The sequence below is a fragment of the Fusarium solani genome (assembly GCF_023522795.1).
Source record: "Fusarium solani strain SB1 chromosome Unknown bctg00000001, whole genome shotgun sequence".
NCBI lineage: Eukaryota > Fungi > Ascomycota > Sordariomycetes > Hypocreales > Nectriaceae > Fusarium > Fusarium solani.
The window spans coordinates 5,225,072-5,249,755 of NW_027072156.1; the positions used below are offsets into that span (position 1 = coordinate 5,225,072).

Sequence of the window (24,684 nt, forward strand, 5' to 3'; positions counted from 1 at the left end):
ACGATGCTTACATCGTTCTAATACTAGGCTGGAGAGTCGCGGTGGACGTACTCTAGATAGCACAAATGAGGTCGATACAGCCATCATCTCAGAGCACATCAGGAAGCTCCTATTACAATTGAAACAGATTCCTGACGGCGACACCGGGTCTCCAAGTTTCAATCCAAAGTATTCGCAGCGTACTTTGAAAGGTGTTTGTAACTGAGCATGGGGTGGAAGGTGCATTTGCCATTCTAGGATCCTCTATCAGAATCACGTTAATTATGCCTACAAAGAAGCTAGTATCGTGGAGCTGGTACAGTACCGTATCGACTCGACAAATTGACAAAACCTGGTGGGTCCTAGCACCCCTGCTTCATGCAAGTTCTATTCCTCATACAGTTAGTATGAGAATCAGAACACAACGTCAGGTCATCTCCCCCTCTTCCTTGATTTTGGCAAATTCCTCGTGTCACGGCCGCTGGCATGCCCCAATCGAGGCCATCGCTGGTGTGCGGCTTCATTGATATCGTCTGTATGTGCAGAAGTGAGGGCATTCCCAACGGAAGCTAACTAGGGCCAAATAGACGTCACCCATGACTTTGAACGCGCCGAACCCTTCGAGATTAGACAGACCTACCGCCTCGAGTACAGGCAGCCCTCCTCTCCCGGTCAAAATACAGGGATTTTCCTAGCAAAAGAAGGCCATTACTACGGTTAGGTTAGGGTGCGAAGTAGTCAGGCTGCCGACGATGTCTTGAGCCGGGGAAAGGTGTGTTTTTGCAAGGTCGATAGAGACGACGAAGGACAAATCAATAGCTAAGGTACAACTACAATACATGATTCAGGCTCTTCCTCCACTGTAATCGGGGCCTCGGCAGTAGTCCCGTCGGTATATTTCCTCATCAGCCGTCTCACAATGTCATCCTTATTCCCACCCACCAAAAGTCCAAGCCCCTTAGCCATTATCTTTAGCTGTTCCTTCTTTAGCTGCATGAGACCAATATAAAGGTCCTCTGGGTGTTGTCTTCGTCCCCAGCTAACATAAGCTCCTCAAAGTCCGTGAGGGTATTCACAACTTCTTCCTCCTTGACGATAACCTCCTCAGCAGTCTCCCAACCCGTAAAATCGATCTCGTCGATGTCTTTGATGTGTATGAGGTGGTCCTGGCTCCCGTCGGGTCTCACACTAATACCGCAGGTTGTGAATGACTTGGCAATCATCTCAGGGCGTTGGGCAAGTCGTTGGATAGCCCGTGAGACGACCCATGTTGTCATTATCCTCTTATCCTTGACGGACCACTCTGTCTGCCCTTGGGCCTCCTTATTTATCATATAAATAAGGGTTTCTTCTCGTAGCAAGTCCTTCAATGGTCTGTTGACGGACACGTCAAGCGGTTGAAGCTGACCCGTACAGCCCGGCGGGATAAGCGCCCTCGTCACCTTCTGTTGCCGTAGCTGGTCTGTGACTTTGTCAGTCTTGTGAAATGTGGCGACGTCCATTACGAGAAGGAAGTCTCGTGTTTTCGCCTGTACGTCCGCCAATTCGTCCTTGATCCAGTCATAAAATAGGTCCTCATTATTATACGCTGTCTCATTGTACGCGACAGTCACGTCTGGTGCATAAAGATGGCCCTCATCTGCGAAAATCCTGCCTTGTGGACCGGCGGTGCCGTGGAAGATGATCTTGGGCTTTAGTCGGAAAGACCCGTCGGCGAAGATATACATGATCAGGGTGGCCTGTCTCTTGCTCCACCCGCTACGGTCGGTCTTGCCGGCCACGGTTTTTGCCCCACGTAATTCCCACGTACTTCCATCGAGATATTCGAATGGAATCGGGGTCTCATCGACGTTTAAAGTCCATTTCTTCTCAAAGCGACGAACGGGCGAGTCAAGGATATAATTTATAGTCATTTTGGGTGACTGGTCGTGGCGCAATTGCAGTGTATTGGTGTTATTAGATACCCGGCGGATAAAGCGGAGGAAGTTATTCGTGACAGCCTTGTATTCCTCGGGGCGACGACTTGACTCCTTGGTGATCCGACGCTTGACGATGCCTCGCCGCCGCTTAAAGCCCAGCCACCAGCCATTTGAGAATGTGAATACCTTCACTGACTGAGGGTATTTATCATCCCAGATAATCTGGGCCTGTCTCCTGAACCATCCAGTCGTCACGATAAGCTTCTTGTCCCGGGCCTCTAGAAACCGCCGGAAAAGCTCGTCCTCGAGGTCCGGCCAGTGGGGGGAATATCTTCGTTTCTTGATATCAAGGATGGCCTCCTTATCCCGTTTCCAACGGTATATTGTAAACTCAGGAATTAGGAACTGGACTGCGGCTTCTCTGGCTAGTGGATGACGATAACCATTGACAGAAAAGTAGTGATCTGGATCGTATATCCTATGATGCTCTAGGAACATAAGGACCTCGACTTTCTTGCGTGGGGAGTATGTATTCTCACGGCGTTGCAGGGGCTTTGGAGGAGTATATTTCCGATGGGACAGCGGCTTCTTTTTTGGTCCTGATTTCCGGGGCGTAATATTGACTGACCGCTCCACAAGTGTCATTTTGAGCAAAAAAGGGGGTCATGATAGCTTCACATCGGATGAAAAAACAGGTGATTTACGTTGGAAGGGGGAAAATCCCTCAACATTGCAAAACCCTTGTCTGATATTGCGGGGAAGAGCCTCGAGAGTTCATCATCACATACTAACTATATGAGGAATAGAACTTGCATGAAGCAGGGGTACCAGGACCCACCAGGTTTTGTCAATTTGTCGAGTCGATACGGTATTGAGCACTTGCATCTGCCGCTCCAAAACAACATGCTCTTTGTAAAGTCTAGGGTGGGGTCATCCGAGTACATAGCTCTACCTCATAAGCAGATGTTTTTGTCAGAATTAGGCCTTCTTTTGGGGGTGTAAGCAGTTTCTGGTCGAGCGAATAAGGTACTCAGAAGTACCGCTGCTGCCTGGAAGCCCATGGCGCGAATCTGGGGAAGTGGGGACAGGCTGGCAGTGCGAGTCGAGAGTACTGTCATTTGTACTGGCCAGGTAAGTACATGAATGCGCATACTGCCAGAATGGAGCAAGGTTGTACACAGTGTGCATGTGTACTTATGCTTGATATGTGGGACTTTGTTTTTACAACAAGGGTTATTGTAGGAGAGGAGCGTGCAAGTGCTCAATACTGTATGTAACCTCGATTATGGGCTCCTAAGTTGCCTAAATACGGGAGTGAATGAAGTGAATGAAGTGAATGAAGTGAATGAAGTGAATGAAGTGAATGAAGTAGTAATCAGTTACAAATGAGCCATGGCGATTATGTTTAACCATACTGATGATTTATCTACATACGGGAAAGAATCGAAGTGCTTAGTCCTGGTCCCTTTTCGTTTTTCATAAGTACCTTCTCTTGGTCTAAGTAGGAGTAATCGCGGACTCGCTGCTGCTGCCTCCGGTTTAGCGGCACCGCCTAAACGGGCAAAAGCGCTCTCGCCGCCTACGCTTCCGACCACGCATCACGTGACTCTCTATATATAAGATAGCAACCTCCTCCGGCTATGTGAACATGTATCTTTGACCTCTGCTTCCTCCCACCCTCCGCCCATTTGCATCCACCGTTTCAACTCTTCGGCGGCCATCGCTGCCTTCAGCCCCAGCCCCAGCCCCTCTCCTGCCGCGTCATCGTCTTGCATTGAGATTAAGCTCTGCAGGAATCGATCGATCAAGGCGACGCCTGCTCTCGTCCCCAGAGCCAGGTCTTAGACAGCATGAGAAGAATACTACCACTCATGGTCATCATATCCTAGGTCACCTTTTCCTACTCTGCGGTTCGTATGGCTTTCCTTTCCGCCCTCTTCTCACGGAGTCTAACAACGACTTGCAGCCCAGAGGCGTTCCTCCCGCCAGACTGCCTCTCAGCGCTTCGATGCTTCCCAGGCAGCAGAGCATCTCATGGCAATTCTTGTCTTCGTGAGGCCTCCAATAACGCCCAGCCAATGGCAGAAATGCCGCAGCGGCTCATCAATCCCCTCCCCGCCCCTCAAAGCATAATGGTGGATGGTGCCATCTCGGGCCCGCCTCCTGAAACTGGCACGGGTGGCTACGGAGGCTTCCGACACGACCTTGCTCCCCGATTGGTCCCCAGATCTGGGCGAAGAGTGAGGTCACAACTCGCTTGGCGGGGTCCGAGTCACCATTTCTCTGCTCAGGGGTGTCGAGACTTCCTGCCGCTTGGGAGAACGATCCCTCTGCCCGGCGCCGCTCGCGATGGCTCAGCGGCTTCAAAATCGAGAGCAGTCCAGCGAACTGAGACGGATGATTGGGGGACGAGGGGACGAGGGGACGGGGATGCGGACGGGGACGGGCGCATTTTCGGCGAGTTGTTGGTGTTGCACGCATGTCAACCCCGTTTGTCTCACTGCTGCGGGTTCATGAGGCGTTTGTGACGGCATCTGGTGCTCTCCCGTCTTCTGAATGGCTCAACAAGTTCGTGGCTGTGAACGACCAACATGCGCAGGCGCGGCGTTGAGCTCCATCACGGTCAGACGGGAGAGCTAGTGCTGCCGGGAACTTTCTACCCGATGCTATGTGACCGCTTGGAAATGACGCGTCGTGCGTGAACAGCCCAACAGGCATGAAGACCTGCCTCATCTGGTATCTCCCCGAGGACTCTGCCTTGCCAACGAGTGGCGCGAATCCCTGACGATGTGCGGCAAGCTGAATCGAGGGGGGGCATCATGTGTTCAGCATAGCTGCCTTGGTGTGGCCCGGCAGTGAAGTGATTGGGACGAAGGAGAAGCAGTGTTACGTGTCTGCCTCCATCCGACCCATCACCATCTTGAAGAACACAGGGAGGCAGCAGGGAGACATCGAGCTGGGCGCCCGCAAGCGGTTAGGACTCATATTGCCGCATGGTTCAGCAGCGAGCATATAAGCCGGACAATGCCCGCCCATCTTCACCTGGCTGCACTGCGAACACCAAACCCCTTTTCTCTTTTCCTCTCCGCACTCTGCAACGCAAGCATGGCCTCGGCGACTTTTGACTCTGAACAGCGGAAGCTGCGGCAAAGCCTCACCCCTCCTGCCTCTCAGCCAGACACGGTATCTTTGCAGAAGAAGAAAGCGCTCTCGGCCCCTGGAAAATCCAGCGACACAGCGATTTGCATTCCCTCTGATGTCGAGTCTGATACTGAAGATGAAAATGACGACAGTCGAGAACTCAACAACTTGCAATCTTGCGCAACACGTGCCAGCACCCCGGACTATCTGGGTAGGTCTTCGACGCCGTGATGCTCCGTTTAGGTGGAAGAGTCTGACAACCGACATCTAGATCTCACCGGTACCGAACATGGCGCAACTGAATTAGAAGTTGCCATTGGCGTGGTCACTGCGCCAATAGTATCCCTAGCTCAAGCGGAAGCCGCCCTAGCTTGGCCGAGTGAGACGCAAGTTTCTCACCTCGCTGATGCCGAACCGAGCCAGAAATCTTGTTGCAAGATTAATCACGTACTCACTGGAGATGCGTCCGCCTCTCAAGATATTAATTTCGCAACCCCTCCTACTAGCCCTGAAAGCGAGCCATACTCGGTTGCGGCGGACGGGCAAGAGCTTCGACCCGTACCAGTCAGTGAACGGAGCAACATGATGGTCCATGCCGTCTCTGACCATGGCGCTTGTCATGACGCCCAGGGTCATCCGGACTCCCCTCGACTTGCACACACTCTCCGCGGACTACCAGCCCCGTCGAGGTGACCCAAGCGTCACTCGAGGCAAGCGAAGCACCCGCCGGCAGTTCGCACGACGATGCCATTTCTGAAGCCCACACCCCATCTCCCGCAAGGGCTTCGGCCGAACCGCATCAAGCACAAGTCTTGGGCGATGCTGCGTCCGAGCTCGCGGAGGCTAGATTCGAATCGCCCTCTGAAGCTCGAGTATCGTCCCCGTCCCCGTCTCCTCGTCGTTCCCGTCGCATCTCCATGCAAATACATAAAACGATGCAGTCCAAGGACGGTGATGCAGATAGTGAGGGTTCAGAGAGTGAGGACGGCCTCAACTATCGGGACAAGAACTCTCCTTCACTCGTAGACAGCGGGGATTCTAACTCGGAAGATGGTGATGCCGATGGTTCACACCAAGGTCGCAAGCGCCGCAAGGTCTTGAAGTCCGTTTCCTGTTCGGTCCGCAGCACCGCCGACAGTTCTCGGGGCTCTCGGAACTCTCGCCAAAGACGATCGACAACACATGCCACACAGTTGCCGAGTGCGATCCGAACGTCTGGACGCGACATTGACAGCCCAACACCGTCACAAGTAACACCAGCCCCGTCCGGGGCTAACATGTTTCTTGCTCGGTTCGAGGAATGGCCTCTCGGGAGACGTTTTGCTCAAACGCATCACTGAGGGCGGCAAGGCGACATTTCAATTACAGTTTGACTGGGACTCCGATTTATGTCAGCTGCATGCTGGCAGATCCGTGTCGAATCCGAAGAAGCGCAGAAGTCTGTCTAAGACCTTGCGTTCAGTTGCAAAATCATCCGGTGCAAGATGGACGTCAGAAGAGGATGAAACTGTGCGCAGGATGAAACAAGATGGCGATTCTTGGGCCGCTATCCAGCGCGCCCTTCCCCCCCACCGTTCTGAGGGCACGATCCAAGTCCGGTACTCGACCAAACTCGGGGGTTAAGCCAGTCAAGCACAGTAGCTCAACTCAATTGTTTTTCGGGAAGAGAGGTAGATAATTGAATGTTGAGATATAATAAATGCTAGTCCTGTCTTGTCGTTCAGCCTGAACATTTGCCAATGCTCGTGTAGGAATGCTTCCTTAGAGATAGCTTTTTCGCAGCGGGTTATCCACTGCTTACCGGTATTTAATTTGACTCCGGGTGGATGGCACTTGCTTGTCCGCGGTCAGAGTCCATCGGTACCGCTTGACGAGTAGCTCGCTAATCACGTAGCACGTGAGGGGTCGATTGTAGCTAACGGCAAGCCGGAGCGGGATCGAAAGCCGGGAAGGAGCTGTCGCACACTCATTGAGGGAGCCTGACACGTCGGCACTCGGCGTGTTGAGTCCAACACCATCGCATGCAAGATCTATTCCCTCTGAGGCCAGTGCGTTTCTTGCTCGGTTTCAGGAATGGCCGCTCGAGAATGTTTCGATGAAACGCATTACCGAAAATGGCAAGACGACATTTCAATTCCAGTTTGAGTGGCCCCTTTTCACAAATCATGTACATGTCAACGATGAGATCTCCGATTCAACCCACTCGGTTACGACACGAAAAACACGACGACGAGCTCCAGCAAGACGGGCAAAGTATTCAGACGATGAAGATAACTTCCTCATACAACTGAAGGAAGAGGAGCAGCTTGAGTGGGCGGAGATTCGTCGGCGATTTGCTAAACGTTTCCCCGAACGAGGCGGCTCGGGTCTGCAAGTGCACTACTGTACGAAACTCAAGAATCGTGGGAGAACTTAATATCATCATGCTCTTCTGGGTCGGGGACTTTGAGATGGGTGGGATGCACCTTAAATGAACCAAGGAGTGCTGCAATACATATTGTTCCTTCATGCCACTGGTCACATGCGTGTGTTGGAGATCACAAGTGTGAGGCGACCAAGTCAGTGGCAAGGTGTGGAAGAAGGAGGAACATTCTACAAGAAATCGTGCCTGTACATAAATAGTGGTTCCCCTACTTCACTTTGAGATATGAATTAAGCAATTAGCATCTTCTCATTTCAACAGCGTGCACGATTGCTGGGAGTTGTCAGCCGGGTGATCTAGAGGGCAGTATGCCTCGGTTCTACACCTGAGACCGTAGTCCGTAGCTTGATGCTCATAGTAGATGCTATTTCGTTTGGCACAATAGGATATCGATGGGGTTTGCTTGGGCGTTTTGCTCCACTCTCTCTGGGGAAACTGAGCGGGGTGACCTGACTTAAGATAGTGCCTTGCGAAACTGCTCTTGCGAGAAAGTCTGTTTGGGCTAAAATTAGTACGTTTATGAGACTTCTCGTGTGAGAAACCCCTGAAGGGAAGGTGAAAGAGATTCAAGGTACTTTAAGATTTACCAGGCGAAATTCCTCGTGAGAGAAATTTAGTATTGAAGCTAAATATCAGCAACTTACCAGGCTAAATAAGAGGCTGTTACGGTCAGGGGAGCCTTCACAACTAACCGCTGAGCTACCTAGACTCCACTGATATAAAAAAAAAAAAAAAAAAAAAAAAAAGACTCGTACTGATTGGCTGCGCCACTGTCCTGTATACAATCACTCATTTGCACGTCCCTTATGTAGACTAGCTATCCAGCTATTAACATAATTTGATTGCACAAGCTACGCACTACCAGACGTGATACTCCTCGGCTCTGCTCAGTCTTGGGCCATGATCTCCACCGACATGAACCAGTCACGGACTGTTTACATAGAATCCAATACATTTATTGTGTATTAATTTTAGCATATATACCAAAGTAAAAATAGAACATCAATTATTAAAGTGTACTGGTCTGTGAGTTTAGAGACCTACTGCGGATCTTTACCACGCTCGAATCTATCATAAGATCCGAGAGGGAAACTGGTCGGGTCCTTCGAGCGCCCCGTTATCGCGACGCGAGCGCGATAGAGTTGGGCGCCCATTTGACCTTTCTCATCGTCCGACCTTTCTCATCCTTCGCCTTGTTATCGGCACCCTTCTCGAGCAGCAGCTGGACGACTGCCTCATGTCCATTCTCCGCGGCCCACAATAGCGGCGTCCTACCCTTCATATCATTCGCCTCGATATCGGCGCCCTTCTCCAGCAGCAGTTGGACGATAGCCCTGTCCCCTCTCACAGCGGCCCACAATAGCGGCGTCCGACCTTCCTCATCCTTCGCTTTGATATCGGCGCCTTTCTCGAGCAGCAGCTGGACGATAGCCTTGTTCCCTCTCGCAGCGGCCCACAATAGCGGCGTCCGACCATCCCACTTCTCCATCTCTTCGATGTTGACTTCCTTCTCGAGCAGTAGCTGGACGACTGCCTCATGCCCATTCTCTGCGGCCCACAATAGCGGCGTCCTACCCTTCATATCATTCGCCTTGATATCGGCACCCCTCTCGAGCAGCAGCTGGACGATAGCTTTGTCCCCTCTTGTAGAGGCCCATGATAGCGGCGTCCGACCTTTCTCATCCTTCGCCTCGATATCGGCGCCTTTCTCGAGCAGCAGCTGGACGATAGCCTCACTGTGGTATCATCTGGGGTGTGTGTTGGCGTGTTGGGGACAAGAAAACATCCAAAGTTTGTTGTTGGTTCTAACCACGACTAAGTGGTTTTAGAGTGTGTTAGAGCCAACAGTTTTCGGTCTTTTTGTCCGTATTCGAACCTAGCGCCATATGGCTAGGATGAGAGTAAGTCAGGTTATTTAAACGGGGTCGCTCGCTCTGATCTCTGCTCAGAATCTCGCAACCAACTTTTCATGCAACACGCAACACCACAATGGCCCCAACGAATCGACAAACAGAGCAAAATGTCAGAACAAATAATGATCAGGCAATGATCGATATCCTAAGGCTCGCACAACGCATATCCCCTCCTCGCCCTCGACGCCTATCCTCTCGTCAATTTCCACCACGGTCGACCCGTCCTGCCCATGCGCCTCGTCCTGCCTATCCTATCCGTCGTCCTCAATCAATGCGATCCAAACCTTCAGTCCTCTCCCCGATTCCTTCTCGTGGCAGGCTCTCTAAGGAAGATCTATTCTTTCCCCCGTCACAAGTCAGAGGCGCAACTCTGTGATCCCGCGACCCGTGTCATTCTGAACACGGAAGAAATGACTCTTATTTCTTGTGTTGTGGATGGTGGAATAAGGTACTATTTTGGGGTGGCCCCTCGCTAGAAGAGACGAGCATGAGGGTAGAACGTCTGGGCAGAGTCAAGCGGCAAGCGTATGTATATACGATAATGCCGTGACCCTTAAGCGCATTATCATGGTTCTTATGTAGTAAGATATTACCCCACGATTCATTATCCTTTGCCGTCGCTCTGCAACAAATAACTATGCTGGCGGCAAGGTCAAGTCCCTGTGAAGCTTTGTGGTGCTATTGTCGCGACGAACGGCGGGGAGGATACGGACGAGGCGGGACTCAGGATAAAATTACCCGAGGTTTGACCTAAGATTTCCTTTCTAGTGGCCATTCCTCCACCTCGCCTCAACTTGAGCAGCTGTGGAGCCCCACAGGTCTCGTCCGGAGCCACTGGCCCCAGCCTCAGCAACTTGACTGTCTGCACTGCCACAAGCAAAAACGCGTCGCGAGTGATATGATCGCGTCACATCTCCCATCTTGACTCCATCCCCCTGCCACCGTACCCCTTCCTCGATCCGCCGAAGCACAGCATAACCAAAACGACAATTCCTACGAACTCCTGAAAACCCACACGAATGGCCCCAGTCGGGTCACTACAGGGACTTCTGACCAATGAAATTGCACAATATGAATGGTACATTATTTTCCTACCTAAATTAACCTGTGATAGAAGTCCCAACAATATTTTGAGTTACAAATCGCGACTTCACACTGCTTACATCCCAACCTTGATTGATGCCTCTTTTTTTGTCGTCAGGTTCCCCCCATGTACCTATCATGTGACAGGGGTGATGTGGGGCGGAATACATTCTGGAGCCTTAACACAATCGAGGGGATAACATGATTTTTAATAATATAGAGACTGGCCGATATCCACTCCGTAAGTATTGACACCGGGGTTGCGATTCTCTGGTCACGTGCTGCTGGCAATCTGGCTGTGTGAAGGCTGCATAAGCTGTGAAATCTTTTCTAGTTGCGCGGCACATTTCAATACAGCGTAACCCCGTGACCTCATGCGGGGTAAGAGCATGACTTCAGGGTAAGGTCATTTTCACACATTCAGGCTCCTATGGATGGCCTGGCCTCATTATTTAACATCGTCCTCGTGTGCAAGTTTGCGGCTTTGTGCAGTGTTATAGTAATCTTGGTTTGTACGCACTGCTTTGTATGTACCACTGTAGTAGCCGACCTCCCCTTCAAGGTGATCCCCGTGCCATCATTTCCGACATTTGTCGTTCCTGCTCAAATTGCCACAACTCACCGACACCGCCGGCGAAACGAGAGGTGACGATGCGACAATCTCCTGGAAAAAGTCTTGCATCTTGATGTCCGCATAACCGTCGTTGTTCAACTTCTGTCCGAGTCACCAACTTCCCTTCTCCATCCTTCGTATGGTGCTGCACTGTAACCGTAGTTGAGCCGTCTCTATCCTCCACGGAGGGGTGGTTATGCGTAAAGACACCAACCGAAACAGTGGCGAGCGAAGCATGACTTGCTGCAAACTTTGCTGTCGCAGTGCTCATCAGGGCTAATAAGAGATTCCGTTATTTGCCGCAAAGAGGACATTGTTAGTTTTCATACCACTCGAAATTCTCGCCAAAAGCTTCGATATCATCCAAAGCTCGTTCCAAATCCTCGCGCTCTTCTTCCATCTGCTCGATCATTTGATCCTTATAGCGACCCATGAGCGTTGTTTTTGATTGGGGTAGCACCTCAGTGTTTGGGCTGGAGTGAATGAATGAAGTTTGTTCCGCCTGGGAGAATACGCCTCATGGGGCCCATAACGCTAGATCTCGTTAAATTGTTTTTTCCGATTCCTGGCCCCTGTTTAGATCATCCACCAAACCCTGTTCCTTGTGGTTTTCCCCGCCTCGCATCGAGTCGCACTGGGGAGAGCGTTTCTTATCTAGGGCGAGAGTACCGGGAGCATGCATATTCGTGTTAGCGTAGACTGGTATGGGGTGTCTTGGAGACCAGAACCGATAACGTACTGATCGTCATGGACCAGTACGAAGATGACTGAGTCCTAGTAGAATAAGTGACCAATCCTAGGTGGACCGGTATGCTGGATGGCTTGGACCAGCCCATGTTGTTGTACTACTCCGGACTGACCCGCGTACCGATCTGTGGGGCTGGACCAATCCGACAAGACCAGTATGAAAGTCATACCGGTCTAGCTTGAAAAAGGTACAGCGGATATCCTAGTACGGCTTGGAGGGCCAATCAGTCTAGCCCTACCGGTACAAGGCATATCCCAGTCCGGGCAGCAGACCGTACCAGAACGTCCAACAATTGGTACGGATGGGGCGAGTAGTAAAGATGACTAATATATTGGGCGAATTAGCGATGGAGCAACCGTAAGGGGAACCACGGAATCCACGGGAGCCCATAGGTTCACGGGTACCCGTGATTCTATTAGTTTCACGGGTCCCGTGAAATCAGGTACCGGTACATATCCATTAACACCATCTCTATCCAGCCCAAGTATCATTTCTTAAACCCATAAGAGGGAAGTAGCCGTAACTTCTATATCTTACCTAGCCTGTAGTGGGAGTATATGCTGTACATAAGACCCGTTTTTCCCCTCTCATTAACGCAATATATTGCTGGATCTGACTCGGCCGTAGCTCATGTTTGGGCTGAGTGGAATGCCATATGGTGACAAGCAGCTGAGCAAAGACGTAAGCAATTCTTGTCTCTGGACTCTCTAACCATACTTATTCATAATTTGAGATTTTGCAAAGCCAGCGGTAATATCAAATGCAACTTGTTCTTTGCAATTGACCTGTTCAACCACAATTGAGGCAGGTGTCTGGAATGTTAGTGCAAGTGTAGCTCTGGAAGCGCTTATGTGATTGGCCGAGGTGTGACCTCGGGGTGGGGCGAAAGCAGCCAATAAAACTGCAAAATGCCCACCCCGTGAGAAGACCCGTGAAGCTAATAGAATCACGGGTACCCGTGAACCTATGGGCTCCCGGAATCCACTGAAGGGCTCTCAGCTCCCGAGTACCGTAGAAACTCGAGAAATTCGGACGCTTGGCAAAGTGGAACTACGCTAAGTTCCTCGCTCACCTTACCTAATTAGGAAAGGCGTACTTGGCATCATCCGACCTCAATCCCTCTGTTCAAAGCTCATAGAACAACGCCTCAACAGCCTACACAAAACGCCTCTTCAGCATGCCTCTCAACACAGCCGGCTTCATTGATATCGTCTGTGTGTGGTCTTTCATTGGTCAGACTGTATTACTAATCCGGCGTGGGAGTCCCCAGCGACAATGATACCTCTGTTTCTAAGGGTTCTTCGCCTTGAGAAGATGTAGATATATCCACAAGCCGACGTATAAGTTCCTCCCTGATGTCATTCCTTGTGTGATCGACAGTTAGTCCCCTCTCATAGGCCATTCGCGCTAATTCCTCTGTAGAAAGAGACGTCAGTAACTCGATGAGATCGTCTTCTGGAAGCCCTAGTTCCTCTCCATCGTACACACCAGCGACCTCTTGGTGTTGATGCTCTCCCTCGGCGGGATTTGATGCAGTTTCCCAGTTGGTGAAGTCAATCTCTTCCTTCCTAATGTCTTTAATGCTGATCAAATTCTCCTCGCTTCCATCGGGCCGTAGGCCGATTCCGCAACTATAAAACGCCTTCTCAACCATCTCAGGCCGTTCCTGGAGCTGTTCCCACGCCTTGGCCACGATGTGTGTTGTCATGACTCGTTTCTCAGTGGCAGTCCACGGTTTGGAACTGCGGACCGGGGTCGTTGTCTCTCTCAGCTATCCATTCATCTGCAAATTGCTGTAACCACTGCTTAAATGGCTTGTTGATTGATACGTCGAGAGGCTGAAGAAGACTTGCACAGCCGGGAGGGATCATAGCCGGGAGAATCTTTGACTGGCCTAATAGCATTGTGACGTTGTCAGTCTTATGAAAGCTAGCCACATCCATAACAAGCATGAATTCCCTGTATGGCCTTTTGCAGGGGATAACCTCCTCGTTCAACCACTTCAGGAACAGCTTCTCATTATTGTAGGCTGTTGGGTTGAACTCAACTGTGACTCCTGGATGATAAAGATGCCCCTCTCTCTGTAGGATCTTCCCCTTTGGTGGCTCAGCTCCCTCGAAGATCAGCTTTGGTTTTAGCCGGCCAAATCCATCAGCGAAGATTGGGAGAATAAGCGTGCCTTTTCTCTTGCTCCAGCCGCTCCTGTCGGTCTTCCCTGACACTGTCTTCTCGCCCGATAACGCATATGTTGAACCATCAAGATACTCGAACGGTACTGGAGTCTCATCGACGTTGAGGATGCAGTTATTATGAAAGCGGCGTTGCGGGGAGTCAAGGATATCAGGGGATCTTCTCGTACGGCCGAGATGGGAACTTGGGGGCACTTCTGGCGATGGAGGCTTTCTTCTTTGCGTGTTTCGGCGTAGGAAACGTAAGAAGCTATTGACAATAGCACGATATTCCTCAGGGGTCTTCTGGGCTTGGTTGGTGATGCGGCGTTTAACGATGCGGTGTCTTTTCTTGAAGTTTAGGAACCATCCATTCGAGAATCCGAAAAGCTGCTCGTGTTCTGGATAGAGTTCTCCAAAAAGGTGCTTAGCTGTGGTCCGGAACCAAGAGACCGTAACGATTTTCTTCTCTGATCGGCGTTGAATAAAGCGTCTGAATAACTCATCTTCAAGCTCCGGCCACTTTGGCCTCCAAGTGGTCTCTTTGGGAGTAATACCAAGGATCTTATCCCTCTGCTTCCACCACTCGTGGATAGTCTGTTTCTTTACTAAGAACCACTTTGCCGCCTCAGAAAGATATGGTTGGCGATAGCCATCAATAAGTTGACCACGCTGAGAGCCCCGGCTATTTGCATTTGGGTCATAAATGCGATGATTGATGAGAAAAAGTAGCACCCACACCTTCTTCTCGTGAGAGTGTGTTTCCTCTTTCCTCTTAAGCGGGGAAAATGGCTTTGATTTGCGCTCTGAAGGCGGCTTTGGCTTTGGGCCGCGTTTGAGCCTTGGCGTCGCTTGCAAATTAGGATCTTTCAATTCCAATACCATCGTCACTATCACGAGATATGTCCGACTGTTCTAACCAGCACTTACTACCACCTAAACATCTCCTCTACCTTGCGCTAAATTGTTCGTCATGGCGCCTTCGGCTCAGATCGTTGCACAAAAGGCTACCGCCAAGGAGGTCGTATCGCAGCTACAACAAGTGGTGCATCGTTTACCGAGAAGCACCGGGAAAACTGAAGCAGTCACATGCCTATTATCGTCCACGGTCGCTTATAGCCGTAAGAAAATACCAATAACTGTCATCTTCTTATCCAGCATAATGCATCTAGAATAAGCCCCGACTTCTGACCCAAAATAGCTCCCTGACCCTTTGAGCACTGTGACTGCCCGCATCAGCCACGATGAGGTTCGTGCCCACAGACTTTATGCAGAAAGTTGGCGGCCTCTGGAGGTGGTCGGCACTGTATAACCCACTGTCTGAAATGGATGCGTCTCTTTGCCGCCCATGTGACCCGCAAGCATAAGCCCCCGTGGCGGCGTCTACCTGCACTTAAAAGGCAGTATGCGATTCCATCTTATGTTCTCCTCTCCGTCTTTCCGTCAACGAGCGACAACCTCGCATCCTTCTCAATTATCGCTGGTCTCTCTATCGAGTCTCCCAACTGAATGATGCCGGTAGGGCGAATTGACTAGCAACCAGTTAAGGCAAGCAAGCAGCTCTTACTGACAAGTTGTTAGTACGATCGCCCCATTTGGATTCCTCGCTTTGGGCATCGCCTGCCCACCATTGATGGCAAGCCATTCCTCAACTCAGATAGGCTGCGCGAAATCCTACACTATATTTGGGCATATGACACAACTGTCCTCCCGAGAGAAACACTTCGCCTTCAACTGGCCGGCTCTTACCAGGTCTCGTGCTACACCGGAGCTCAGCCTGCTGACTTGGTGGATAATAAGGAGGAGAAAATAAGAGACGGGCCAATTAAAACACTATCTGGCAATACAGCCGTCCATTCAGCCACACCAGGCCAGGGCCAAGACGATCCGTCGGGAGCCTTGGATCCAGACCGCAATGTCTTGGACGACTTCTTCCTCCAGGAGCCGGCGGAACACGGGCAACCAAAGGCTCTCTGTTACGAGGATATCCAGATGATGATTATGCGGCATCCTGACACGAAACGGTGCATCCCGGCCATGACCATGAAGTTAACCAACCATCACAAGGGAGGGAACAACAAAGCTGGGCCGTAAGTTCTTCCAACAAGGCCTCCTACCCACGATACCTCCTTATCCAGTTACCGGCCGTTCTGTATTAACCGACAGTCTCTTTTAAAGACGAACCTTCCACTTTATCCCCAGTGAACAGCTCCTACTTTGTCCAATCTTGACGATCATCGCGCTCGCTCTGCATGATCAGGCATTCGATGCCCCAAGCCTGACAAGCGCTGATCGAATCTTCAACGTAGAACCGTTGAGTTTCATGCAATCCATCCAGCTCCGCTGGAAGCGATCTGTACTGAATGTCCCAGTCTTCCGCCGGAACCATGGCGCGGTCCTTGCACACAACGAGGCCATGCTTGACTCAGAATCTGAACACGATGTGGGCCAACAAAGTCTCGATTCAGGAAATGAAGAACCAGTGATTGATTCTTCTATCCCCGAGCGCGCCAGACTGGCGAAGCTTCTCTGCCACCAGCCTTGCCATCTGACCGAAGACGAGCTTGACCAGTTGAGGATCGAGGTTGTCGGATTGATGGTGGATTTATGCAGTAAAAGGAAGAAGGTCAAGCCTGAACGCATCTGAGACCACATCACGGACCAAAGCGATCGGCCCTCAGTCAGCTCTGAACTAACTAAGTAGCTGATGAAAGGCAAGGCACCCGACTAATGGTCTAATAACCATCCTTCTCACCAGGGTTCAAATCCACGACGCTCCACGACACATTTGTGAATATGGCGTGGATATGGATGCTGACTATTGACTGCGATGTGGAATGGGTGGAAATGGATCCATTATGGGGGTGGATCCATATTGTGGAATTTATGGAATGGAAACCTACTTCGTCTAACAATGGTAATTAATGGGTCCCATCCATGCCTCGGTGATGTCGTGGTTTTTGTCAGTCGTCTATTAGAATCCTATCTAGCGGCCCGATCAAACTAGCACGCAACCAACTCCGTAGTGTCTGACAAAGCCCAATTGTGCTGGCATCTAGCCTATTGCGGCTCTTTGTAACCATGCGGCCAGTGATCGAGAATAGCCTCTCACACTCGGCTGACATAGGTCCCACAGTAAGCAGATCCATGGCCATCCTGGACAGCCGGGGGTATTTGAGCCGCCTTATGTGCCAGTAGTCGTAGCAATCTGTGACAGAAGCGTCAGCATCCTCAATATCGCGCTGCCACTGCTCGTATTCATCAAGATCCAGACCGCCAACTGAGGACCTAGGGGACTGAGCCGGGGATTGAATGGGCGACTCGGTAACATAAATCCCTCCAGCCGTCAGTCCTCGCTTCTTTGTGCGCCACGCTGTGAACTTGTTTCTTGAGGTCTTCAGACGCTTATTGACAGGCAATTCAATCTCGAGATCATCAACCTCAAGGTCCCTATACTCTCTCCCAAAGATCTTGGACCATCTCCTTCGCCTTGGTAATCCACAACTGTCTTTCCTCGTCGTCTCTCCACAAATCGTCAAATAGTGCCCATCAGTAAGCAGGATGGAAAACTGCGGCGCCATAGGTTAGGGAGCTATCGTTCAAATTCTCGTAGTATTCGTTCAACTTGAGCCAACCTAGGTTGATATTGACCGCGAGGTGGTGGCCGTCTGGAAATTGGCGACTGCTCTTTTCGCGGATTCAAGGGTTTCGAGAAGAAATTTGTACGCGTGAATAAGATCCTAGCTTGTACCTGTACAAGTCAGCTGCTAGAATAAGGATAGGGCCATTTTTGCGAAGTCTAATGCTTACTTGGTTGCGCGAGTGTTACTATTAGGCTTGGGGGCGTCACCAGCATGTCGTTTGCAGTTATTTCGCGAAGTATCGGCTTGGGTCGATCTGCAGGACGAAACAAGTGAGCAAATGGCTAGAGAGGCGAGAATAGAAGAACAAAAGGGACGTATGTCTGGACGTGTTGGTTGAACGTATCATCTACCTCCCCGCCGTCGGCCACCTCTTCTGGTGCTGAGGGTCTGACGCAACGTGATCTCATTAGTGTTTCATGTTCCTAAGTTCGTCGGTTCCGAAGGTATCCAGTTTGGATAGTTATTGCACCAGAATCGTGTCAGATATAGAATTGGTTCCCAGAGCACTCCTTAGGCATAGAATATCTAGTTAAACCTCTTTAGTTAGCTTTCTTCTTCACTATACCAGCCAAAGGTTAACTTGCTAACTTATTATTAGTTCGCCCAAGTCCCCCTCTTTAATTCTCTTTCACTGCCTCCATGGTCGATTCCAGCCACAGCAACGACTTCAACCTCGGCCGCGGCGCATTCGACACGACCGGCGTTCCAAAGCCCCAACCAAGACCCAAGCCGTGTCAGGAATAATGCCACTGCCATTGCTTAGCATTGCCCTGCCTGTTCTGGCAGTTGTCCTGGTGCTTGCCGCCCTGGCTTGTCGCCTCATTGTCCGACATAGGGCTCGGTAAAGGAAAGAATCTAAGTGGGATTATTGATTAACTCTAATTGCTATGGAAGGAGGACTATATGAGCTAAACGAAAGGCAGAATATATAGTTCTCCGCGAACAAGGCTAACTACTAGTTATAAGTAAAAACAGTCTTCTCTCCCTCTCTAGTAGGCCGCACCTAGGAAGTCTAGGAAGCCTACCCTAATCTCTATTGCGTGCTATGCCGTCCTAATTCATAATGGACCTCCATACTAGGTTTCCATTAAGACAGCTTAGCTATTAAGGAGGGGTCTTTCCCTTGACAAGCTAGATAATATTACAGATAAACAAGGTTATAAGTACCCGCTCTATCTTAACTCTTAGGTTAACACTAAGGATAAGAGTAAGAATCTATTACCGCCTGTTCCGAAAAATTCATATAGGAAAGAAATACCTATTTGGGCGATAAGACCTTTGCCAAAGGGGCGTATTGGGAGCCCGCCTTCGACCGTCTGAGCTCAGAGAGAGGCGAGAGCTCCGAAAGAGAAAATCCAAAACAGATCTCCGCGACCCCTAATAGAGTAAAAATCCTCGATAAGTACCTCCCAAGGCTTACGACAATTGGGGAGCTAACGAGGGTTTTAAGGACACTTCGCTGGCCAAGAACCCTTAGCCAGCAACTATGAACAGTGACGAACGCCTAATTTCAAAGGAAGGCGAGCAGGGTGGCAGTAGTCAGACAGCTATTAAGGTCGATGATGAGCTCAAGATGGCAGCGGCCTGACCCTTAGAGAATTTGTGGAATAGAGCCTATTCATAACTGCGAAGGGGATAGTATAGATAAGACGAAGCCGAGCAATAAAATTGGTCCGGTGTTGGACGAGTGATATAGTCACGAGCAAGACAAATTTACTCTCCTCATCATCATCAACAACAAGCAAAATCTAACAATTCACTAGACTGCTCTTGCTTCTATTATCTTCTTTTGTCTTTATGCCCGAGTCTAAACCGAGTGTGCTTCGAGGAGGTTCGTTGGCGCCTCCCCCGAGGAACTAGAAAAACTGAGCGCATTAATAGGTCACTTCATTCACTCCATTCACTCCATTCACTTCATTCACTTCATTCACTTCATTCACTTCATTCACTTCATTCACTTCATTCACTTCATTTACTTCCTTCACTTCATTCACTTCATTCACTTCATTCACTTCATTCACTTCCTTCACTTCATTCACTTCATTCACTTCATTCACTTCATTCACTTCCTTCACTTCCTTCACTTCATTCACTTCATTCACTTCATTCACTTCCTGAGGTTGTATTATCGGTTATTCGTCTTACTCGTAGTATACATACACCGACTTTCCCCTTGCTTTCCTATATAGCCTGGCCACTGAACGACTGCTCGCCAGCGACCGTCGTCCAGCCCGTCACGCAAAGTGACGTCAGGGGGTATGAGATCTGGCATCTTGTTCAGACTATGACCCGTGCATCTCCAAGTGGAATCATGCTTACTTGATCAGGGAAGTCAGCTCGTCGATATTTTGACCCTTGGCCAGTGCTTCGTAGATCTTCTGTCTATGTGTAGGACTGTGCGTGATCTCCCGAATGCTCGCATCGATATCTGACTTCAGCTTCATAGAGAGCTTAAACATGACGCGAAGCTGCAATGCTTGAGCAAGAGCAATGCCTTCTCGCGATGCAACTGGACTGCTCTGTGGCTCGCTTTTTTGCGGTGGTGGTAGGGCTACCTGGAGGTTTGATCCCTGTGTAGGTAATAGTTGCTGCGATGGTGCATGCTGGGAAAGCGGTGATCCTGGCTGTTCGGATCGTAAAAAGTCGCTCGGTAGGATCATCGGGTTTGTGGTTGGGGTTGATAATTAATGGTGAAGCGGGGCGGTTTGTGGTCAAGTTTATCACCAAGGCAAGTCTTTGCGCCTGTGGCAACTACCGCATATAACCACACTGCACTGCGTGCGCCATAGGGCATGGACCTGGAGATGTAAAAACCGAGTAAGCGGCCAGAGTGTAGGCGGTTGATGTTGCATTGATTACCTCGCCCTTGATTACTTTGAGTGTTACAGTACCTTGATGAGTGTTTCATATTCTACAGTATGTGCTTCTGATTGATTACTCTCGGTTGATTATTCTCAGTTGATTACTCTCGGCTAATTATTCTCAGTTGATTATTCTCAGTTGAGTATTCTCGATCGCTCATCTCACCCTGATTACTGCCGACTGATTACCTCCAAATATCACCACCACCTAGTTCTCCCTTGGCTAGCTCGTAAGGTTATGCTGATTACGGGTCCCGAGAAGCCTATACATACACACCACGTCTGCAACTGGGACTGCTTCCGGCAAGCACTCCATCAGATTATGCCAGGGTGCACTAAACACAAGTATACCTCGGCTCGTTCAAATGATGACGGCCGCTTAACGCATGTCGGCTCCATGAAACAGCGTTACGCTGGTTATCCCCTGTCGTGACCCTGATGGACGAAAGAAACCTGGTTCCGACAACCGCATGCATTGTCATCAGGGTATAGAGGTCCGACCGCTCGATGCAGCCACGGGCTAGAATGATGAGACCGGAAATGGCGGTGGCGGTGATTTATAGCGTGTATTGTCGCCAATAATTGTCCAGCTTGAAAACGAAGCAGCCGCTCTGCCGATTCCGCAACAATGCTCTGCCGATTCCCGACCTACAGGATTTTGATGGTGCACAGTTTTTGGGACAAGATGGCAACCACGGGAAGCTTGAGCACAAGGTGACTCAGCTCGAGCGGCGACTCGCCGAATACGAACAGCGGGACGCTCAAAGCAAACGATGGATTGGTCAACTCCAACAAGAAGCAAAGGAACGTGATGTCAGGTTGAATAACCTGACCACTCTCGTTGGGTCTCTGCTCGGTGGCTTGTAAGTTGAGACGAGCCAGAATGGCGACGGAACCAGCTGACAAAGGAGCAGCCAAAAGACGATACGTCTGTGCGAGCAGCAAGACGATAAACTCAGACAATGAGATGAATGGCTGCGAGTGGGTTCGAGGTGATACCAGGCATCTGTGGATATGTATCGAAGGAGTGGAGGACACGTAGGGGGTTAGGGCTCCGTCGAGGTAATTTACCTATCCGGCCAAAGCTTTTGGCGTCAGAAACTTCTAGGTATTTTACATGTCAAAAACCTCTCATTGGTCGATGTCCATATCATCTCCACTATTTTCCAAATCGGTCTCTTCCCAACCCCAGCCATCGACAACAATAGAGTCTTGGAAGGCGTTTTCTATCTTTACTAGTCGAGCAACATCAACTGTCTCCCAGTTTTTGACAACCATCGGTTCTGCAGGATTATCTTTGACCGTCTTGAGCCTCTTGAGCACCCGACTGTTCATATAGATGAAAGTGGCCTTGTCAGTGCTAAGCGGACCCGTTCTTTCGCTAGTTGCCGGACCCTTGTGCCCCTATGAAGCTCGATATTAACGAACTCTATCTAGAAACCTCATTACCTGAGGTTGTTAATATTTCCATTGGGGACTTGTTGCAGCCGCCATCGAGATGGGGGCCAAAGGGATAGTTCTGGTTGGGTATGGAGATGGTTATTGGCGGGCAGCATCAGCAGACGAGATCAAGAAGCTGGTGGAGAAAAACAATATTACCGTGGTCTTCGCCGCCGTTAGACCCCTAAGCCTTATCCTTCTCATGAGTCTGGGCGGAAGAAGGCGGACAAGACGCATGGAGCTTGGTGGCACTTCTTTTCGAGGGCTGTCCTAGCGCTTAAAAGGAGAGAATTCAGAGCTTCGAGTTCATCAGATTCCCATGGACACCTCGGCAAATTATATGCATGTACTCGACTGGGTCGAAGGACTCCATCGACTCTATTGATCGGAAATCATGCGTATAGTTAGTGTAGGGATGGAAGACAGTGTTCATGCCGCTAACAATTCTCCATGCCCTCCTGGCTATCCTTTCCTTTGTTTTGTTGCCCCTGATGCGACTGATGGTGGCGTAGAGATGTAAGGGAAGATAGTGGTGAAAGAACTGGTAGAGAACCAGAACATGGCCTTGAGGACCGATGTATCGGAAGGTCCCCTTAAAGAATCTCTCTAACATCTTACACGCCTGATGGAGAGTAAGCGATTTCTCCATTGTTGCGACGGAGAAGATAATACGGGCGTTTTGATTCTTAACCTCTCGTGAATCTTCAAGGAAGGCCTCGTGAATGAGGCGCCGCGCGACCACGTCCACGGGTACGATATCAAGTTTGGTCTCCGGCCGCCCGTTGACAACTCGGAGGACGCCACTGCTGAAGCCAAGAACTAAACCCGCGAATGCAGCCTTGCTGTCGATCCACCCAGGTACCGGATGGTGGAGTGCAGCGCAAATGATACTTGGTCGAACGATAGTAACTGGAAGAGAGCCTTTTGTCTCGCAGACTCGATGCTCTGCCAGGCACTTTGACAGGCTGTATATGTTCGGATGTCCGGTGTATGCGATAGCTTGTTGTTTCCCGATGATCCCTTCCTTTAGTGCCGAGATGAGCTCGCTAGCTGCACAGGGTAGTTGCACCAACTCCTCACGTATGGGACCCCCTCGTGATGGAGTTACATAAGCGGTGCTCGTGATAACCAGCTGCTGAAGTTTGCTGCAATCCTTTGCAAGCGCAAGCACGTTGCAGGCGCTGTCGATGTTGGACGACACAGCATCCGAGACCTCACTATCAAACTTGATGCAGGCAGCGGTATGAATGATATGAGTGATGGTCTCGCAAACTCTGTCATAGTCGCTCCCTTGAAGGCCGCAGTGGAAGTCTGCCAAGTCTCCTTCAACAACCTGGATATATTCTACCCAGTTTTGAGGCAAGAACATGAAGCATGGCGATGTTGCAACATGCTTCTCAAAACGGGCCCTAGCATCTAAATGCTCCTTTTTGCGAATGAGAAGCACGATTTGCTGGACATTGTGGTCTGTTCGACGTCTGAGCAGTTCCTCGACGACTACTTTGCCAAGGAACCCAGTAGCGCCAGTAACCATAATGGTGGCATTTGTCTTGGATGCCATGGTGAAATTTTGACTGTTGAAGATATGTCAGGGTAGTTGGAAAGGAGTCCGTGGCTTGATGGGTTCAGAAGAAACGGTATTTTTCGGTCTGCTCCAGGCCCACCCCTCAGTCGGTTTCGGAGAGCGTTAGATGCACCCTTAGCCTTTCCCATTGGGTAGAGCCGAGTTTATGAGAAGTCAAGGAAAATAAGTTGTGAGGGCCGAATAGCGGCGTTTAATGGGTCTACGTGAATTGCTTCCCCCTACCATGTGGTCAAATCTCCTAGTCCCAAAGGAAGGTCCGAGTGGGTAAGATTCCAAAGCTGCTATCTGCTGCGCACACCCTCGCTTACGCAGAATAGGGAGCCGGGATTATCAGCTCAATCGGATAGTTGATTGCCGATCTACTAAGTAACATAAGGTACAGTACTGTACACTGTACAGTACAGTACAGTACATACAGTAGTAGGACGTGGATCTGAAGATGTAAAGACGGAGTAAGCGGCCAGGGTGTAAGCGGTTACTGTTCTATTGATTACCTCGCCCTTGATTACTTTTGTTGTATGTAACCTTATTAGTGTCGCATACTCTATGTAGTCCTAATTGATTACTTTGAATTGATTATTCTCATTTGATTACTCTCAATCGATTATCTCACACTGATTCCTGCCGACTGATTACTTCCAAGCATCACGACCCCTGGTTCTCCCTTGACTTGCTCGTAAGATTATGCTTGATTACGATTCCCGAGCAGCCGATACATACACACCAGGTCTGTGTCTGGGACTGCTTGCGGCAAGCACGCCGCCAGATTATGGTCAATCTGACGTCGAGTAATCGCGGTGGCGTTGGGCTCGAAACAAGGAAGAACGCCATACTGAGAACCGACATGGGTTAAGCGGCCGTCATCGTTTGAGCTAGCCAATGCGCACCCCGACTTCTCTGCTTCAACATAGACCAAGATAGGTAGAACTTGGGTTGATAATCTCGAATGCTCGCTCGGCCTATTCTAGCAAGGGAACCTGACCAACTAGGCATGAAACTAGACTGTGAAATACATACTGGTACTATACATGTACTCTACAGTACAGAACATGTACTCTACAGTTCACTCCTGTTGGATTACAGTACCATTGCGTTAACCCCTAAAGTGGAGAGTGGAGCCGCCGTAATCATGGTGTTGTGTAGCCAAGTAATCAACTATTAATACAGT

The 24,684-nt window shown here is 50.0% G+C and overlaps 7 protein-coding genes across 7 annotated transcripts; 2 read left to right on the forward strand and 5 right to left on the reverse strand.

Annotated features, from left to right (window-relative positions):
* Positions 1 to 965: 965 nt before the first annotated feature.
* Positions 966 to 2,543, reverse strand: MRS44_003766 (uncharacterized protein; the record flags this gene model as incomplete). Its single annotated transcript, XM_065623331.1, has 1 exon — positions 966 to 2,543. One exon carries the CDS (start codon positions 2,541 to 2,543, stop codon positions 966 to 968), a length of 1,578 nt encoding a protein of 525 aa, XP_065479403.1.
* A 2,379-nt stretch (positions 2,544 to 4,922) lies between these two features.
* MRS44_003767 (uncharacterized protein) lies at positions 4,923 to 7,455 on the forward strand (the record flags this gene model as incomplete). The annotated part of the gene is made up of 5 exons (XM_065623332.1): positions 4,923 to 5,250; positions 5,311 to 5,607; positions 5,670 to 6,330; positions 6,449 to 6,637; positions 7,068 to 7,455. 5 exons carry the CDS (start codon positions 4,923 to 4,925, stop codon positions 7,453 to 7,455), a joined length of 1,863 nt encoding a protein of 620 aa, XP_065479404.1.
* Positions 7,456 to 8,578: 1,123 nt separating this feature from the next.
* On the reverse strand, positions 8,579 to 10,294 carry MRS44_003768 (uncharacterized protein; the record flags this gene model as incomplete). Its single annotated transcript, XM_065623333.1, has 2 exons — positions 8,579 to 9,197; positions 10,158 to 10,294. 2 exons carry the CDS (start codon positions 10,292 to 10,294, stop codon positions 8,579 to 8,581), a joined length of 756 nt encoding a protein of 251 aa, XP_065479405.1.
* A 2,770-nt stretch (positions 10,295 to 13,064) lies between these two features.
* On the reverse strand, positions 13,065 to 14,871 carry MRS44_003769 (uncharacterized protein; the record flags this gene model as incomplete). The annotated part of the gene is made up of 2 exons (XM_065623334.1): positions 13,065 to 13,560; positions 13,619 to 14,871. The coding sequence occupies 2 exons, from the start codon at positions 14,869 to 14,871 to the stop codon at positions 13,065 to 13,067; spliced, it is 1,749 nt and encodes a 582-aa protein (XP_065479406.1).
* An 88-nt stretch (positions 14,872 to 14,959) lies between these two features.
* Positions 14,960 to 16,633, forward strand: MRS44_003770 (uncharacterized protein; the record flags this gene model as incomplete). The annotated part of the gene is made up of 4 exons (XM_065623335.1): positions 14,960 to 15,031; positions 15,188 to 15,235; positions 15,568 to 16,076; positions 16,189 to 16,633. 4 exons carry the CDS (start codon positions 14,960 to 14,962, stop codon positions 16,631 to 16,633), a joined length of 1,074 nt encoding a protein of 357 aa, XP_065479407.1.
* Positions 16,634 to 19,945: 3,312 nt separating this feature from the next.
* MRS44_003771 (uncharacterized protein) lies at positions 19,946 to 20,290 on the reverse strand (the record flags this gene model as incomplete). The annotated part of the gene is made up of 1 exon (XM_065623336.1): positions 19,946 to 20,290. One exon carries the CDS (start codon positions 20,288 to 20,290, stop codon positions 19,946 to 19,948), a length of 345 nt encoding a protein of 114 aa, XP_065479408.1.
* Positions 20,291 to 22,223: 1,933 nt separating this feature from the next.
* On the reverse strand, positions 22,224 to 23,492 carry MRS44_003772 (uncharacterized protein; the record flags this gene model as incomplete). Its single annotated transcript, XM_065623337.1, has 1 exon — positions 22,224 to 23,492. The coding sequence occupies one exon, from the start codon at positions 23,490 to 23,492 to the stop codon at positions 22,224 to 22,226; it is 1,269 nt and encodes a 422-aa protein (XP_065479409.1).
* Between the last annotated feature and the right edge of the window lie 1,192 nt (positions 23,493 to 24,684).